The sequence below is a fragment of the Vulpes vulpes genome, chromosome 9, assembly GCF_048418805.1.
Source record: "Vulpes vulpes isolate BD-2025 chromosome 9, VulVul3, whole genome shotgun sequence".
Taxonomy (NCBI): Eukaryota; Metazoa; Chordata; class Mammalia; order Carnivora; family Canidae; genus Vulpes; species Vulpes vulpes.
This window is the reverse complement of record NC_132788.1, coordinates 106,457,068-106,474,961: the sequence shown is the minus strand read 5'-3', so window position 1 is coordinate 106,474,961 and position 17,894 is coordinate 106,457,068. Positions and strand designations below refer to the sequence as shown.

General features: G+C 54.3%; 1 protein-coding gene and 1 non-coding gene across 3 annotated transcripts in view; both read right to left on the bottom strand.

Moving 5' to 3' along the window:
• Positions 1 to 17,894, bottom strand: part of DPP9 (dipeptidyl peptidase 9) — a 40,880-nt gene that overhangs the window by 9,002 nt on the left and 13,984 nt on the right. For both annotated transcript variants that reach the window (XR_011994500.1, XM_072721711.1), the window contains exons 7-17: positions 17,687 to 17,855; positions 16,882 to 16,995; positions 13,354 to 13,482; positions 12,317 to 12,378; positions 10,766 to 10,866; positions 9,134 to 9,311; positions 8,798 to 8,960; positions 5,639 to 5,718; positions 2,528 to 2,680; positions 1,921 to 2,056; positions 175 to 320 (exon numbers count right to left, since the gene is read on the bottom strand). Coding sequence is in view for 1 of the 2 variants with exons in the window: in XM_072721711.1 (XP_072577812.1) it covers positions 175 to 320; positions 1,921 to 2,056; positions 2,528 to 2,680; positions 5,639 to 5,718; positions 8,798 to 8,960; positions 9,134 to 9,311; positions 10,766 to 10,866; positions 12,317 to 12,378; positions 13,354 to 13,482; positions 16,882 to 16,995; positions 17,687 to 17,855 (1,431 nt within the window). In the remaining variant the exon portion in view is untranslated. The remainder of the gene's footprint in view (positions 1 to 174; positions 321 to 1,920; positions 2,057 to 2,527; positions 2,681 to 5,638; positions 5,719 to 8,797; positions 8,961 to 9,133; positions 9,312 to 10,765; positions 10,867 to 12,316; positions 12,379 to 13,353; positions 13,483 to 16,881; positions 16,996 to 17,686; positions 17,856 to 17,894) is intronic.
• Positions 6,419 to 6,525, bottom strand: LOC112935653 (U6 spliceosomal RNA). The gene has a single exon (XR_003238202.1). It is a non-coding gene; the product is annotated as a U6 spliceosomal RNA (small nuclear RNA).

Genomic DNA, 17,894 nt, shown 5'->3' with positions numbered 1-17,894 from the left:
ATGAGAGGGTGGGGTGTACAGAGACTCAGAGGCAGGAGGGCTAGGACCCCAAGAACCCTGTGTGATCAGTGGGGAGGGGACCCCCTGCTTGCATTAACCCTTCTTCTAGCCTAGCTGGCACTCAAGTCTTGGCATGAAGGAAGGGGGTGTGTGGGGAGCAGGGCTGGCACCCACCTGGGGGCCTCCATACACAAAGAGGACAGTGGGGTGCTTCTTTCCTGGCTGCACAGCGTGGGGCTTGTAGATCATGCCGTAGAGCCGCACATCTGACCGTGTGTGGAAATGGAAGATTTCCGGGGGCACGTAATCCGGGGGGCAGCCTGTAGAGACAGAGTGGCTATGGCTTTTTGGGCCAGAGTGCCCCAGGGAAGCACATCTGGCTGAAACCCACAGTCCACTGCCTGGCCCTTGACAGCAGAGGGTAGACAGGAGGCACTGTCTTCTGTGCTTTCTGATGGTTTAAATCCGAATCCAAGGGCCACAAAAGTCTCTGGTCCCAGGAGTGTGTGTGTGGCAGGCTGCAGTCCCCAGCAGCCCCCCGACACCTGCTGATCTGATCTCCTATGGGGGTGGCAATGCCTCTGGGATTTGAGTAACAGCCAGTCTTATCATCTGCTTCTGATGTTCACCTTTATTTCTGCCAAGCAATAACATTGGTTTTCCAATCATGACAGCACAGAAGTCTTTCTTTAAGCTTATCTTGAACGTTTATTTAGGTAAATGGAGGAAGTCACTTTAAAAGAAAATTAACTGTCACGTGGGTTGGGAGTCAGAAAATGCTTTCTGTAAAGGGTCAGCTGGTGAGTTTTGTCTGCATCTTAACTACATGGCTTTGCTGCTGGGGCCCCAGTGTAGCCGTTGACAGTACCTAAATGACCGGGAGTGGCCAGGCTTGGCACGTAGGCCATGTTGGCTGACTTCTTGTAGAGGTGATCTACAAACATGCTAAGACTGGGAGTGTTCGGATGTGGTGCCTCGGTCCACCTGCCTGCAAGCCAGGGCTGGGCACCAAGACACCGCACTTCCCACCACTGCCCTCTTGCTGGGTGCCTGGGTAAGACCCACCCTTCTCTTGGTTTTTATCTGTAAAACTGGGACCAGGGTTCCTGCTCTGTCATGTCCTGTGGTGATGTGGGGGGAGAGTCCTAGACTGAGTGAGCTACTGGCTGGAGATTTATACCAGGTCTCAGAGGGCGATGATGTAACAAGATGCTTTCCAGCCCACAAACGCCAGAGATTCTTATTTCCTAGAATGTTCTGGAAATCTAGCAAGTGGCAACTCTGGGGTCAGGGAAGGGTGTCCTTTTTAGTGCACGATTCCTGTGTGCCAGGCACTGTACGGAGTGTTCAGTTTTCATCCCACAGACTGCCTGCCATGGGACTGTTTCATAGAGGACACACTGAGGGAGACTAAGTGACATGCCTATGGTTCTGGAGCCAGCAGTGGAATCTGGGGTCACCTGAGCAGAGTCCAGGCCACCCTTCAGGCTCCAGGACAAACTGGCAAATTGCTTCCAGTTTCCAGAGGCTGTGCTCATGCCCAACCCCCCTGGCTCCTTCCACAAAAGCATCGGAATATGTGCCCTGTGCAGATGCCCATGGAGACAGCTGCCCAAGGATGAGGAGAGGCCCCCTGTAGGGACTCCCTGTGTCAGGCAGCTGGTCATGAACTGCATCTGTGCTGTGTCACATCGTCCTTAACCACAGCACAGGAGTTAGAGACTGTCCCAGGTGGCAGGGCCCACAGGACAGATGGGGCCACTGGGCCACTTGCTGCCTTGAAGCTGCTAGAACGGCCCCAGCTTGCCAGTGTTTTTTAACAGGGCCACACCCCATTTTACAAACAGGCAAGTGGAGGCTCCCAGGGATGGTGGGCAGGGGAGACTCGGTCAAGGTCCCCAGGGGTGCAGGGCTACTCACTGGCCGCCTCCATCATGCTGGCCCAGAAGCGGGGCTGCTTGTGCAGAGGGTCATCATCAGGGCCGCTCAGCTTATAGACGTGCACGCAGGGTGGTGTGCCCACGCTGCTGTAGTGGCTGATGAACATGTCGAAATTCTGTGGGCAGGATGGGGCGCTGAGCACTGCACGATGCGTCCTTCCTGACCTCCCAGTCTGCTTTGGCTCCCTCCGCCCCCATCACCCACAAACCTATGTACTGTCTATCCTGTGTGCTCACTTGTTTAAACTTCAATGCTCTTCTACTCACATGGGTGCTAGTACCCCCCCACCATTTCACAGATAAGCAAATGGAGGCCAAGAGGAATCTGTTCTCTGGCCAGGGATCCCCCACTTCCCCCCACCTGTCACCCTAGATGGTAAATGACCAAACCAAGGTCATACCCTGATCCTTCTGATGTCAGAGCCTGCTCATGTTGCTGGTTCTACAGTGCATAGACTGCTATCAAATGCTTGCCCTGGACTGGAAGTAGCCTGGTGCACATTCGCTGCTTGACATTCTAGAATGTTCTGACAGGCTAAGGGTGGGTGCCAGAATGGTGCCATCAGGCACATCTAGAGAGTGCCCACCTGGCTCATGGAGCAGCTGTGGGAGAAGCCGGGTGTGGTAAGGCGCACGATCTCGCCTGCCGACTCATAGCTGACCACGTAGAGGTGGTGCTCCAGGGGCGTGTCCTTTGTACCTTGGAAGTACACCAGCTTCGTCTCCTCGTTGACCCAGATCTGTGGGGGCACAGGGGCTCCTCGTGAAGCAGCCCCAGGCCCGGCCTGGCATTTCCCATGCCTTTGCTCCCACGGTGGCTGGGGGAGGAGGCGGACACCCAGTGGAGGGACCCAGGCCTTTGTCCCTGTCCCCACAGGGATGGCTTAGAGTTCTGTGGCAAGATTTGATCTCTCCACTGGCTTTAGCCCACTGGCAGGAAAAGAGTTAGCTGGGAGAGAAGTGCTCCTCAGCCTGGGTGGGGCGGGCGCAGACAGCGGTCTAGCTGTGCTCACTGCAGGTCCCCTGGTAGGACTTAAAATGAGAAGGCCAACCCCAGACAGCCCTTCTGGGAGTGCTCAGAGCTGCGAGTGCAGAGCAGAGGGCACACAGTGCCTGGGACTGAGGCTGAGGGAGGGGCTGGCCTGTGCTGGAGGACCCACCAGCCCCTTGCCCTTGGTCCCCAAGAGGTCAGCCCACCCTTCTGACCCGGTGCTCGGGGCTCAGAGGCGGCAACTCCCTGTGCCGGCTGCTTCTTGGGTGAACCCCCGTCAGACCTCAGTGTGCGGTTATGTGATGAGCCCTCGGGAAGAACAGGAAGGAAACCTGCTCCGGGGATCAGAAGAGCCACTGCCTTTCTGGGGGGCCAAACTGGCTACACAGGTAAAACACTTAAAGAGGGTATGTTCTCTGATGCAGCGATTATGTTCCAGGGAACTGTTCCTAAGGGCTTCACTCGAGGGGTGACTTCAAGTGGAAGGACAATCATGCTGTGTTCTTATTGTTAAACAAAAGTGATGACCTGAGAATGTCCAAAGACAGACTGGCTTCAAAATTACAGCCCAGGGATCCCTGGGTGGCGCAGCGGTTTGGCGCCTGCCTTTGGCCCAGGGCGCGATCCTGGAGACCCGGGATCGAGTCCCACATCGGGCTCCCGGTGCACGGAGCCTGCTTCTCCCTCTGCCTATGTCTCTGCCTCTCTCTCTCTCTCTCTCTCTGTGTGACTATCATAAATAAATAAAAATTAAAAAAAAAAACAACCCCCACAAATTACAGCCCAATTCTCTAGCTCAGTTGGAATGTATGACTCTTGATCTTGGGGTTGTGGGCTCGAGACCCATGTTGAGGGCAGAGATGACTTAAGTAAATAAATAAATATTTAAGAAACAAAATTAAAAAACCCCAACATCCTGTGGAGATGTGTGCAAACAAAAACACTCTGCTGGGGTTGTCGCGGGGTTCAGCCACCTCTGACGGGAAGAGTCTTCGGGAGCCTGGAGTGGGGAGTGAGGATATCCCTAATGTAGGGTTACCTAGAATGGTTCAGTTTGTACAACAAACGCTGATGTATCCTTTGTTGCTGCCCTTTTAAAATGAATGCAGGTTTTCTAGAAACAGAATGTTGCTGGAAAACCAACCACACACGGTCACATGCAGTTTTGTCACAAGGACCACGTGAGAAGATGCACACTTGGAAGGAGGTGCTCCCCAGGTGCCTGGACACCCCCCCCAGGACCCCAAATAGTGCAGGTGGCTCAGAGCTGGAGGGGACATGAGAGGCCAGTCTTTCCCCTTGTAACATTTAACATGTTGCTGTGTTGTCAACGATACTTCAGTTAAGAATTAAAAAAAATTTTTTTAAATGCTGCTGTGGTTTTTTTGACTTTTGTTTTTTAATGTCTGGATAAAAACCCAGGTGTGTAAGAGCCACAAGGCCCAGAGTGGTTGAGAAAGGGCAGAGTTCTAGTTGGTGGGTCTACCAGATGTTACACTGGGGGCTTCGGGTTACTCTAAGGCAGGGTCCTCATCGGGGCAGTCCTGCCCACCCCCTTCCCCCCCAGGTACATTTAGCAAATCTGGGGACATCTGTGGTTGTTATACGTGGGATGGATGGGATGGGGAAGGGTGCTGCCATCCCACAGTGCCCAGGACGCCTAGATGTGGGCAGGGCTGAGGGGGAAGAGACTGCCGTGAAGATGAGATCAGAGCTCCCCGACCACCCCATCTGACAGATGAGGAACGGGAACGGGAGCACAGCTACTGAGGGGCAGGGCTAGGCTGTGGGCTCAGGGGTGCCTCTTAGCAAGAATCAACCACAGCAGAGCAAATGAGGAGGCAACCTTTAACCTTTTGGTACCCGACCCTCCGGCTCGCCTCACAAATAGTAGGTGAACATGAAATCTAACAGAATCACATCTCACACCTTCTGTTCCAACAATTCACAGGGACATCTTTCCAAGTCAGTGACAGGGCACTCTGTCAGGTGTGGTTATGCTATACTCAACACCTGGATCTGTGCGACCTGGACATACCGAAGTCACTCCTTGAGGGCTCACTCTAGTGTTCACTGACCACTATTTCCCACTGCATAAACAGCTCCGTGATGCACGCATGCGTGCTAACATCTCTAACGTCTGTCTTTGGTCCAGGAGGCATTTATGCAGGTGTGAGGTAGGGATCCGGAAGTCTGATTAAGAGCTCTCTCCATAAAATTTGGAATTTTGTAGAATTGGACCCTGATGAAGAAGTTTTGGTCAGATGCAAGTCCTGCCACATTTTTATGATGGTGCATTTGGGTGAGTGGAAGGTACACCGCTTGTCTCTGCAGCTGCATCCTTGTTCCCAAACCTCCCGGGGACAGACGTCAGGGCAAGCCCCAGTTGGAAGCTGCAGGGCAATCCCACGGTAGGCAAAGCGTCCCAGGGAGAGGTGGTTTCATGGAGTGGGAGAAGGCTAACGGACTGCAACAGGTGCACAGAGCAGGCCCCACTTCCCGGACTGGGGTTGTCTCCAGCTGGCCAGAACCAGAGCTCTATGGCCCAGGGCATGCTGGAGCAGTGGACGGAGCTGAGTGGAGCAGAGCAGGAGGCAGGCGCAGCCAGGAGGGAAGAGAGAAGCCACAGGCACACAGGGTCTGCAGGGAAGCTGGAGCGCGCGTGCGTGCAGGGCGGGTGGGGAGGGTTGCAAAGAGATTCTGGTACCTTGGAGCCGTGCCTTGCCAAAACCTCCCATTCACCGCTAGTCAGCGCGATCTCCTCCTTGATGGGGCATTTAAATTCATCTAGAAGTAAGGAAAGGAAGAGTTGAAGGGGGCCCCAGGCAGCCGTGAAGGGGACCCAAAGGCCCTGAGGCCAAACTCCATCTGAGCAAACTTGTCAGAGACCCCCAAGCCGGGCCACGTGGGAGACGAGATTGAGCTGGCCAGGCCCCAGATGTAGTATGGGGCAGGGATGCGTCCCACTGGCCATGGGGGCTGTGTGCAGGTTCCAGCGTCTCCCAGGGAAAACCAGACAGCTGCGCTTTTATTGGAAGCACCGATTTTAGAACCCTGTCGAGGCCAAACCATCCACCTTCTGGGCTCTCAACCTGTGACCTCCTAGAACGTGTTAGGATTTTGGAGAACCAGAGCTTGGTCACAACACTGTGGCTGAGCAAAGGCTCGGCTGAGTTCTTATGTCAGATTTTGGATTGCTGTGTTGTTGTTGTTGTTTTTGGGTAGATCTCACTTTTGAATTTCCGCCAGGTAAAGAACTACGGGCTGCCTGCTGACACACATCACAAATTTATTAAGACAGTTTACGAGTGATGGCCGTTTCATTCTGTGCACAAACGACACCGGTTTGGCAGACATGGACTCCTGGTACAGGCATCTGGGCCCAGGGACTGGTCACAGCTGGATCTGGGAGGGTGGGAGGTTCCTCCCGTGTCCCTCACTCACATGGAGGCTGGACATGGCTGATTTGTCGCTCAGATTTTTTGTTTTAAACATGGAACGCTTCACGAATTTGCATGTCATCCTTGCACAGAGGCCACGCTCATCTTCTCTGTACAGTTCCAGCATTAGTGTATGTGCTCCTGAAGGGAGCACTCATTCAAATCTGGACCGGCGCAGTTCCATCATGCCTTACAGAAGGTGCAGGGTGGGGAGCAGAACCACATGTGGCCACTGGAAGAGCCCTGCTTCTGCTCGATTCTCCTGCCCCTCCAGGGGGAACCCGGGGCGTCCAGCTGACAGCCAGCCGCACCCTCCCTCGGTGCTCCTGACCCTCCTCCCTCTTCCCCAGGCACGCCAATGGGCTCCTTTAAAGGACTCCTGCCTTTTGATCCAAAGTGACCAAGGTCTTGCCTTCTCGGCCGACCAACTGCCACCTAGCAGTCCCAAGCCACAGGACAGTAAGTGCCGGCTGGGAATGCCAATGGACCCACACAGGATGGGCAGAGGCAGGAGCTCCACCCAGCGACCACCAGAGGCTGAACAAGGATGTGCCCACTGAGGTCTCCCAAGGTTAGATTAGGTGGTGCCAGCTTAGTCAGATAGAGGGAAAAGCACAACACAGAAGAGCTACAGAAAACCCACCTTGGAGATGGCCTAGCTAGCCTGTGTGGACTGCAGGACACCCCAAGACAGCGGTGACAACATCCCAAGACAGCAGTCACTCCTCTAGCTCCTTCTTACTGGACGCCTGGCAGCTCGTGGCTTTGCCTGTTCCTGATCCCTGGGCTCGGCTTCCCTGGACACCACACATGGTGTCCAGCCTCCATGCCCCGTGCGGCACTGCCTCGGGCTTGTGGGGCTGCCTCTAAAATGTGGGGCTCCCCTGGGATGATCCTGCCCTAGGGGACACTGGGCAATGTCTGGGGACATCTGGGGCTGTCACGATCACAGGTGTTCCTGGCACTGAGTGGGTGGGGGTCAGGATGCTGCTCAGTCCCCCACAGAGCCCAGGACGCCCCCACGGAGGACAAGCTGGCCCAGGGTCCGCATAGTGGGGGGAGCGCCTGAGGCATCCTGGGTTGGCTCTCAGCCCACACTGCTTCCTCGCCCAGACTCGGCCTTTTGGTGCTCCGTCCTGTCTCGAGGCTGAGATCCCATCTGTGTGAGGACGCCCAACGCCCACTGCAAATGCATTCTGCTCCCTGGAACTCCAGGTGCCAGGACCTGCCCACGCAGCATGTCCACTCTCGGGCACTTCAATGTGAACACATCCAAACCTCAACTGGACGTTTCCTGAAACTGTCCCTCTCAGAGTCTTTCTGCCACACATTGACCCTCCAGAAACCTTCCAGGCACCTGTGCCTTTCTTCTTTCTCTCTCGCACCCTACAACCAGCAAACTGTGGTGACATAGAGGTCAAAGTTCATTCAGAATCGAATCCACCTGGGTTAGCCCAGCCTGCTGCCACGACCCATCCTTGTCACTTCTCCTGACCCCTCTACACAGCAGCCCCAGGAATGGCTTTAAGCTAATAGCAATGGGATAAAAGCCCAAGTCCTCCCTGAGGCCCCCAACCCCCTACATGACCTGCCCGGTTCCCTCTCTGCCTTCCCCTCCCCATCTCTCCTTCACTCACTCTGCTCCAGCCACAAGGGCCTCCTCACCGCTCTGCCAACATACCAGGCAGCTACTGCCCCAGGACCTTTGCACAGGCTGTGCCATTAAGCTGGAATGATCTGTGTGGCTAGCCGCCTCTGCTACCTGTTCCAGGTCTCTGCTCTAGAACATGTTATCCAGAGAGGTCCCTTGACCTCCAGAGCCAGAAAGAAAGCCTCTCACTCTCTAACCTGTTGCATCTACCACCATGCTCATTACTCTCAATTATTTTTGGATTATTGGCCATTTCCTCCACTAGGGAGTTCCATAAGAGCAGAGATTTCTTTCCTCTTTTTGTAATTATACCCCTGACACCTAGAGCAGGGGTTGGCCACTTTTCCGATAAAGGGCCAGATAGCCAACATTTTCAGCCTTGCAAGATCTATGTCACACTACTCAACTCTGTCATTGTGGCATGAAATCAGCCACAGACAATCAATCCCTAAATGAATGTGACCATGTGCCAATAGAACTTTATTTACAAAGACAGGCAGTGGGCTGAATTTGATCTCTGGCCGTGTTGAGCCAATCCCTGGTGTGAGACGGGCCTGGAGCATGGTAGGAGCTAAATAGATACCACTGACTGAATGGACAGTTGGCTATAACAACCCCCGCCAGACCATGAATGATGTTCGGGAAAGGCTGGCTGTTTACTCTTCCTGCCCCTGCCTCATGGGGCTGGTCACAGGGCGGGGTCAGTGAGCAAGCAGTGCACTGGGCCACAGACGGCCAACTGGGTGAGCAGTGGTGTTAGTCAGGCTTTGCTCACCTTCCCCAGGGCTGAGAGGCTCACTCCAGTCGTAGCCACTGGGCTTTAAGATGGCGGTGACCTTGTACAAGTGGCAGAAGCCAGTCTTGCACTCGTTGGCACGGATGAAGCAGAGCTCATCCTCTCCCTCTGACTGGGGGAAGGGATAGAAGATGTCGTGCACCTGTCCAGGAAGAAGAGAGAAAATGCATCAGAAGGTGGGGCTTTGCCAGTTGGCTGGACTCACATGGAGGGCAATCCAACCACCCCCCCAGGGACTCCGCCCTCCCTGTCCCCACCCCATTGAGGATCTGGGGGCCCAGGGGGCATGCACACCCGGCATCTCCCCACCCTTACGTTGATCCACACATCGGTGACCTCCTCGTACACTACGTGCGGCTGGATGTTCCTGGGCACTGCTCTGGCAAAGGCTACCCGCTCCTCCTCGTTCTCAGTGGTGGGGATGAACAGGGCTGGGGGCAGCAGGACGAGCTGGAGCCGCTGCTGGGGCCGGTCCAGGAACATAGCCCAGGCACTGAGAGAGCAAGAGGAGAGAGCAGCCGAAGGCCTCAGGGCCCAGCGGGGGACAGACGCCTCACTTCCCGAACACGTGGGACCAGAACCATCCTTCCTTTGCCACAGTTGACCAAGCAACCCCACAGCACACAAAGGTCTCCTGGCTAGCACGTGCCCTCTGGGGAGACGTGACGGGCGACAGGACTCTATAAACCAACTATTCTGGAAACATCTCGGTATCATTAGACCTTACAGCAGCATTTCAAGAACGTTTGCAATTTCTGCCAAATCCTCAGCCCGCATACGCTATTGTTTACTTCCTGTTGCTCTGAACAACAGTGTTCTGTCTTTCTTCCTTTCTTTGGGAAATAAATTGTTTATTCTGTTGAACATGAATTCTTAAGGACTTGGGATGGAAGCAATCAGCAACTTCAAAAAAAAAAATCCTGTTGCGGGGCAGGGGGAGGGCACCTGGCTGGCTCAATCCGTGGAGGGTGTGACTCTTGATCTGAGGGTTGTGAGTTCAAGTCCCACACTGGTGTAGAGATTATTTAAAAAAAAATTCTGTTGGGAGCTACTTTGTCAGGTATATTCTGTCCTCAAAACAACTGCTTTGAAACAGCTTTTAAGGACCACCTGGGGGGCTCAGGGGTTGAGCATCTGCCTTCAGTTCAGGTCATGATCCTGGGGTCCTGGGATCGAGTCTCACATCCGGCTCCCCACAGGGAGCCTGCTTCTCCCTCTGCCTGTGTCTCTGCCTCTCTCTCTGTGTCTCTCATGAATAAATAATATTAAAAAAAAAAAAAAGCAGAACTTTCAAAAATTAAGAAAAAAAGTTTTCTGTACCTTTTTCAACTGTAAATGGACAACCTATTTGAAACAGAGACCTGTCAGTACCGCAGCTGGGGAAGCTGGATCTCAATATAAAGAGAGAATAATGGAAACCAAACCAGCAAATGACGCCACGGGGACATGCCAGTCCAGCCTGAGCCCACAGCCTGCCAAAGGCAAGGAGGCTCAGTCCAGGCTGCCTCGGGGATGAGTGTGTGGAGCCGGAGAAGTACGCCTTGTCTTTCAAAGGACCAGTGGGTGAACATTTCAGCTTTGTGGGCCACACAGTTTCTCTGGCAATGTCAACCCTGCCAACATAGCGTGAAAGCAGCTACAGACAATCCGTACACAAAAAAATGTGGCCATGTGCCGGTGAAACTTTATTTACGGACACTGAAATGAGGAGTTTGTATCATTTTCACGCGTGATGAAATACTCTCCTCCCTTGGATTTTGTTTACCCCTGATCATTTAAAAGCACCAAAGCTGTTCTCAGCTCGTGGGCCATACCAAAAAAGGCATCAGGCTGGATTTGGCCTGCAGGCAGTGGTCTGGGGCCCCGTTTAGAGATCTGCCCTCAATGTGGCAAAAGGGTCACACAGGAGTGACAAGGAAAGCTCCACTTCCCGCTGGCGACACTCACTACTTGCCGTCCCGGGTCCACCCGGCCCTGGCGATGTACTCCACCTTGGGGAAGAGCACGCTGAAGGGCTGCACCAGCTCCTTCTCTCGCGTCGCCACGATCTAAAGGCAAAGCAGACTTGGGTCACACCCTGGCCTGACCACATGCTGCCCGGGAGATGGCTGCTTCTGAAGGGAACACTGTGTCCCCCAAGTCTCAGGGGTGGAGTCCTGGCTCCTGGTTAACTCCCAGTGGGGCCTGATTTGGAAACAGGGTGGTCTCAGGTATAATCAGGTAAGGTGGTGCTAGAATAGGGCGGCCCCTATCCAACAAAAGGAGCGGTTCCCCTGTAATAAAGGGGAAGCGCGGACTCAGGCGCCTCATGACAAAATGCAGGGAGGCAGCGGCCATCTACAGGGCGAGGAGATGGCCCAGGAGGAGACTCCTAGCCCTGCCCACACCTTGCTATCAGACTTTTAGCCTCTGGAGCCAGGAGACATACACTTCTGTTGCTTAAGCTCATGACAGCCTGCTGGCTGGAACCCGAGGGCTCTGGTCTGGGCGGTCACTGCAGTGCCAGGTGGCCTTGGGCAACATGACTTCCGGCTGCTAAGCTGCCAGGGCATCCCGTCCAGAAAACGATGGAAGAAAAGCAGGCAGGGCCTTGGCGTGACCTACACCCACGCCCCCACGTGCCCCTACCAGCAGCTCCCAACTGCCTGGTACCACCCATGCCCACCTCAGGACCCTGCCAGTCCGACAGGCCAGGCACCACTTAAAACAGCTGGTAGGCGTTCAGCAAAGCTACCTAATGTCAGGTGTATGTGAAAATGCCAGAACATTCAGGTAAAGAGTGGAGAAGAGATTTGGTTAAGGCCTAATCATTCCCAAACCAAAACCTAACCCCCAAATCATGAAAAATAAGTGTATCTTATCTTACACTCTTTTTGAAACCTCATGTAGAAAGTCATTCTGACAAATATGTGCAAGGGTTTCCTCAGCTTGTCTGAGCGTTCAAACCTCCGGCATGTGGCTGTTTCCCTTCTGAGACCTGGCAGCCCCTTGGCCCTTCTCCATCAGAGCCTTTCCGCCCTCCTGGCTGTGGGTTTCTGAGCAAGTGCTCCCTGGGTGGTGAGGACACTTGTCCTGACCCCAGGTAACCAAGAAGTAATTGGAGCACTGACAGTTCCAACGAAGCATATGTGCAGATCTGCCCAAATGCTGGGGAGGGGGGGGGGAGTAGCTGGGTCGGAGGTTGAGTCCCCCAGATGACTACCCAGGGGAGCTCTCTGTTCTGGAAACCCTTATGGGACCTTCCGCTCAAAGGTACTCATCAGCATCACCTCCTCATGTGGAGGCAGGTGAGGCCAAGCTCACCACTCATTTTCGAGACCGAGGCTCAGAGTGATGGGGCTACAGAGGCAGTGCCTTTTCGGGTTCAGCTGTCCGAGAACACCTGCCCTTGGAAAGGGGGAAAGAGGCTTGCTGATGCCGCCCAACTGCCCACCCATCTCCAACACCAACCCCAGCCCCTCCTCTCCTCATCCAGAAGCTTCTCCTGGCCACTCTCACCTTGCCCTGACTATCAGTCTGAAACTCGGCCAGCTTCAAGGCAATCTTGGGATTCTTGCTGCCTGCGGAAATGAAAGGGAGGTGAGTCCAGCAGGTGTCGCCCACGAGGGCTCAGAGCAGGGGTTGGGGTGGAGAGTGGGGTGATAACCCCAGCAACATAACAAAGCCAGTGTGGGAGGGATGGGGAGGAAGGGACTGGGTGTCCAAAGGTCTCTCCGTGGGTGCGTCACCCCTCTGGCCCAGGCACAAAGTCCCTCAGACAGGCCTTTCTGACTTTGAACCTGGACCTTGTTCCTGATAGTGCCATGACAACCATCTTTACCATTTAAGAACACAGGCCAGACCCTGTGCTGCGGCGGGAAGGCAGGTTGTAGAGAGACACAAACATCAGCAACATGCTTCCCTGCCTTTGGAGAGCTTGAAAATTGGTGGCAAAGGCAGGACACAACTACCATAAAATCATCATGATACAGAAAGGTGTCCACATGTCCCACATGACTCTGCTGAGTTCCTGAGCTGCTGGGAGCAAGGCGGCTGATTGGTTGGGATGACCAAATGGCACTTTCTAGAGGTGGGTTTGGGTCAGGCTCCAGCTATTTCTGTGGTCAATCCCAACTCTACCCCAGCACGTGGGTACATAGCTCAACACCTGAGCGCCAGCTCTCCCATCTGTCCAGTGGAGGTGGAGGGGCTGACATTCCCACTTAAACCAGGGGTTGCAAATATCACTGGAAGGATCTATCTCAGGCACAGCATGTAGCAGGTGCCCACTGCATGCTTCCAAGGTCAGAAACAGGCTGGATCTGGCCCCTGTGTGTAATTTGTGCAGCTCACTAAGTATTTTTAAATAATCCCAAGAATGTTTAAGCCATTTCCTGGGAAAATCTGGAGATTTGCAGAGAGCAGGTACTATCAATGGTGGCACTGGTTCTGCTGCTATTGTTCTTGAGCCCAGCCCGTGTCTCTGGGTCCTGTGGGTTATCCACGTTGGCACGTGGTTGCTCTGTGAGGCCCAGACCGCTGCCTGATGCCCTCACCTGTCCTGGGGTACCGGTAGCAGTCTGTCTTCCTTTCTTCTAGTGCGGGAGAGGGCACGTGAATGATCTCCACCTCTGACTCATCAACCTCTTCGTACAGGATCCGTAGTGTCTTACAGCCTTCTGGACCTGGGAAGGGGCAGAGGAAGCTGCTGAGGGTGCTAAGCATCCCTGCTGCCACCCCACACTCCTCTCCTGCACAGCAGGGCCCAGACAAGAGCACGAGCCTCAGGGCTGAAACCCTGGCTCTGCTGCTTAGTAGACTGTGACCCTGTCACATCTCTTCCTGGGGCGTGTTTCCTCACTCTGACGATGGGAATGAGAATTGAGCTATTCATCCTATGGCACAGGCCAGTAGGACTGCTGTGTCCATCAGCTCCGCATGGAGGATTCCTGGGCCTCAAACTTTGGCAACCAGCAAGAACATTCTTGGGTTGCCATGGTCTAAGAAAAGCCATGTTCCTCCATGCAAGACAGCACAGGAGGTGACAGTGGGTGTAAGGCCTGGGAGAGGGCCACACCGGAGGGTTGATGGTGGCAGCATTCGGGGGGTGGGGGTGGGGCTTCCTAATAGGGGTTTTTGAGCCACACCAGCATTGGGAGAAAGGACCTTTGAGATCATCTAGGCCATTGGATCTCAAGCAGGGCCATCCTGTGTGGTTGTCAGAATTCAAGTGACACATCAATACCATGGGAGGTGGCCCTAAGGGGTGTTACAGGCTGTGAACTATGTCCTCACTGAATTCCTGTGTTGGGAACCCCCAGAATCTCAGAATGGGGCTAGATTCAGGGAGAGGGCTTTAGAGAAATGACCAAGTTAAGATGAGGTCAGTAGTGAGACCCTGATCCAGTCTGTCCGGTGTCCTTAAAAGAAGAGATGAAGACAGATGCTCAGAGGGACAACCACGTGAGGACACAGGGAAAAGCCGGCCACGTGCACACCAAGAGCGGCCTCAGGAGGAGCAAGGCCTGCTGAACCCTGATCTGACTTCCTACCTCCAGGACCAGGACAGTGAATGCCTGCTGTTGAGCCGCCCCATCCGTGGGGCTTTGTTCTGGCGGCCCACACAGGGTAACATGGGACATGGCTCAGAAAGGCTTAGGATAAAAACCATTATGAGAAGTCCGTGAATCACGGGGTGGTGACAGTCTAGACTGGAATGTGGGGCTGGCAGCGCTTACGTCATGGGGAGGGAGCCTGTCGCCAAAGCTTCTGAGGCTGCTGAAAGGGAAAATGCGGCCCTGTGTGCAGTTTCCTGGACCCTCCCTACAACTCACCACAGATGGACCAGGGATGGATGGACCAGGGATGCCTCCAGAACCAGCAGCCCAGCCCCACCCAGCCTGCAGGTCAGGCAGAGCACTGGAGGGGCTGAGTGGCTGGCCTGAGGCCATGTGGTTTGGGACCAGCTGCTCAAACCCAGTGCCTAGGACTGCTGTGTCCATCAGCTCCACATGGAGGATTCCTGGGCCTCAAACTTTGGCAACCAGCAAGAACATTCTTGGGTTGCCATGGTCTAAGAAAAGCCATGTTCCTCCATGCAAGATAGCACAGGAGGTGACAGTGGGTGTAAGGCCTGGGAGAGGGCCACACCGGAGGGTTGATGGTGGCAGCATTCGGGGGGTGGGGGTGGGGCTTCCTAATAGGGGTTTTTGAGCCACACCAGCATTGGGAGAAAGGACCTTTGAGATCATCTAGGCCATTGGATCTCAAGCAGGGCCATCCTGTGTGGTTGTCAGAATTCAAGTGACACATCAAGCAGAGGTCAGGGATGCTGCTCCACACCCCACAGCACCCCGGACGGCCCCCAGCAGACAATGATACAGTCCCGTTGTCCAGAGTGTTGAGGGAGAGACTTCCTGCTCTTGGCCAATGACCCCCTTCTATTGACCAGGACAAATAGGCCACATGATTCAGGACTGCAGGGCACCACAGACAAATGACCTGACCTGGGGCCCTAGTTCCAGAGGCACAGGCCATAGGGGCACACACAGCATGGCAGTGCAATGAAGACCCTGGGCCAGCCACAAGGACAGGTCACAGTGCTCTGTCCCATAACAGGCAAGCCGGCCTGGCCCTCAGAAGGATGGACAGGCCTCAGGTGCCTCTCCCATGCTGGCGACCCCTCTTTTTCCTAGGAGCCGACTTCAGTGTACGGTGCTGGCTTCTTTACAGCACAGGATTTAGTGTTTCACTTCTCTTGACAGTTAAGAACTCTAAAGTTTTCCTTTTATGTCAATTTAAGGACTAGGTGAGCCGAACTAAAGGCAACAGTGCACAGCAGACAGGGTTGACAGTGGAGGTCGCAGCCTGGTGCCCAGGAAGCACAGCTGTCACTGCCGTGTGCTCTGCCAAAGCTCACCGAAGCATGAAGACCCACAGAGAAATCAATTAGCACAAGAGGGTCTGATGCTACCGGCACAGGCCAGAAACAAGTCCCCCACCCTTAGAAGATGGGTTTGGCTTGACTAAATGCCAGAAGGGATGAGACAACCGCACAGTATGCAGGCAGAAAGACAAAGATACAAAAGGACCCACTGATCTGGCTTCTTCCATAAACTGTTGGCAAAACTCATCAAGAATTAAGCCATGTGTAGCTTCAACTCAGCTCTCTTGTAGCTGGAACTTTCTCCATGACAGGATTCATGATCCTTGGCACTGCTGACATTTGGGGCCAGATTGTGCTTTGTGGGCAGGGCCAACCTGGCCACAATAGGATGCTGAGCAGCACCCCTGGTTCTTCTCCACTCCCTATCAGTAGCTTCCCAGTCGTGACAGCCACAAATGTCCCCAAACTTCACCCAGTGCCTGCTGGGAGCAGAACTGTCCCTGGTTAAGAACCACTGAGAAACACCCAGAAGGTCAGGACATATACACAAAGATGTTCGTTGTGGCACTGTTTACAACACAAAGCAAAACCAAAATGAAAATCCAGAAACAACCAAAGCATCCATCAGGATGGAATTAGTTAAACAAACTGTGGTCCATCCACACCCCAGGGTTCTAGTGGCATCAGAGTTCCCTGTGTGCTGACTGCAATGCACTGAAGGTTCATGCTCCCCAAATTCAAAGGTCAAATCCTGTCCCAAGGTGATGGTATGGGCAGGCAGGGCCTCTGGGAAGGGCTTAGATCATGAGGGTGAAGCCCCATGAATGGGATGAGCGCCCTTATGAGAGAGTAAGCACACAGGGAAAGAGGACTGTGGTCCATGAACCAGGAAGCAGGGTCTCAACAGATACTGAATCTCTGGTGCCTTGGCCTTGGATTTTTGGCCTCCAGAATCAATAGAAATAAATGTCTGTTGTTTATCAGCCATTCGGGTCTGTGGTGTCCTGCCATAGCAGCCTAAATGGCTTGGGACACTAATATCGATAGAAAGGCTACTGAAGTTTGTTTCAAATAAAAAGAGGGAAGAGCAGAAAAGCAGGTAGACTATGGCTCTGTTAATAAGAATACACACAGACCCCCCCACACACACACAAAAGAACACAGGTGAGTATGCTTTTATAAATACAAAGGTGCCTACCCTCCCAGGAGGCCGCAGGGCACCACCAGTAGCCAGTGAAGCGGTCAAATTCCTCCTGGATGACGAAGGTGGCCACGCCTGCAGACCTGGGGTCATCAAGGACACTGGGTGAACCTGGATGGGGAGAGCACCAGGTGGGGTGAGGAACAAAGTGCAGAGCAGGCCTTCACCCCCAAGCACTATAGACATTCAAGGGTGGAACATCCTACAGGTAAGGGGATCTGGTGCTCTGAGGGATTGACCCACATTCCTGGCCCCCACCCATTTGATGCCAGGAGCAACCTCAAGCAGCCAAAGCAGCTAACAACATCTCTGGATGTGGCCAGCGTCTGAGCTACCTGGGCCGAGCAGCTCAAGTTTAGAGAGAGGCCACTGGGGCTGTGGGATAGGATGGGGGACATGTGGAGGCCACAGCCCATGGAGAACTCCATCACACAGGGAATGTGGAAAACCCAGGGAGCACGTGAGGTCTGAGTCGGACCAGGCGGAGTGAAACAGGAGGGTGTGTCAGGGGGAAGGGCCTGAATGAGCAGAGAGACAGAACAAGTGGCTGGTGGGGAAGACAGGCCACCATGGCCGACTCATGTAGAGGAAGCCGTAAGCCAGGCAGCTGGAGTTCCTGTGGGGCTGGCACAGGCCACCGTAGGACCACATGGCAAATCGTGCCAGCAGAGACCAAGAAGCTGCCCACTGCTCGGCGGTAATGGAGCGGGGATGGAGGCCTCTCTAGGAGCTATGCTGGTGGCTCTGATGGCCGTTCACAAGAATGGCTGGGATAGGAGCGTGGCCCCCTGCTTGGCCTCACCTCTGTGGCAAAACGTCAGCCGCCGCTCCTCGCCGGTCTCGATGTTGGCCACCCACAGGTCATTGCTGTTGATGAAGGAGAAGAAGGCAGGGTCGGCAGGGCAGATCTTGGGGTCCATCCGGGGCCCGGTGCACTGGGTCTTGATCTCCAGGGGTTTCATGGGGGACACCTGGGGACACAGAGGCCTGGCTCAGGGGACAGGTGGCTG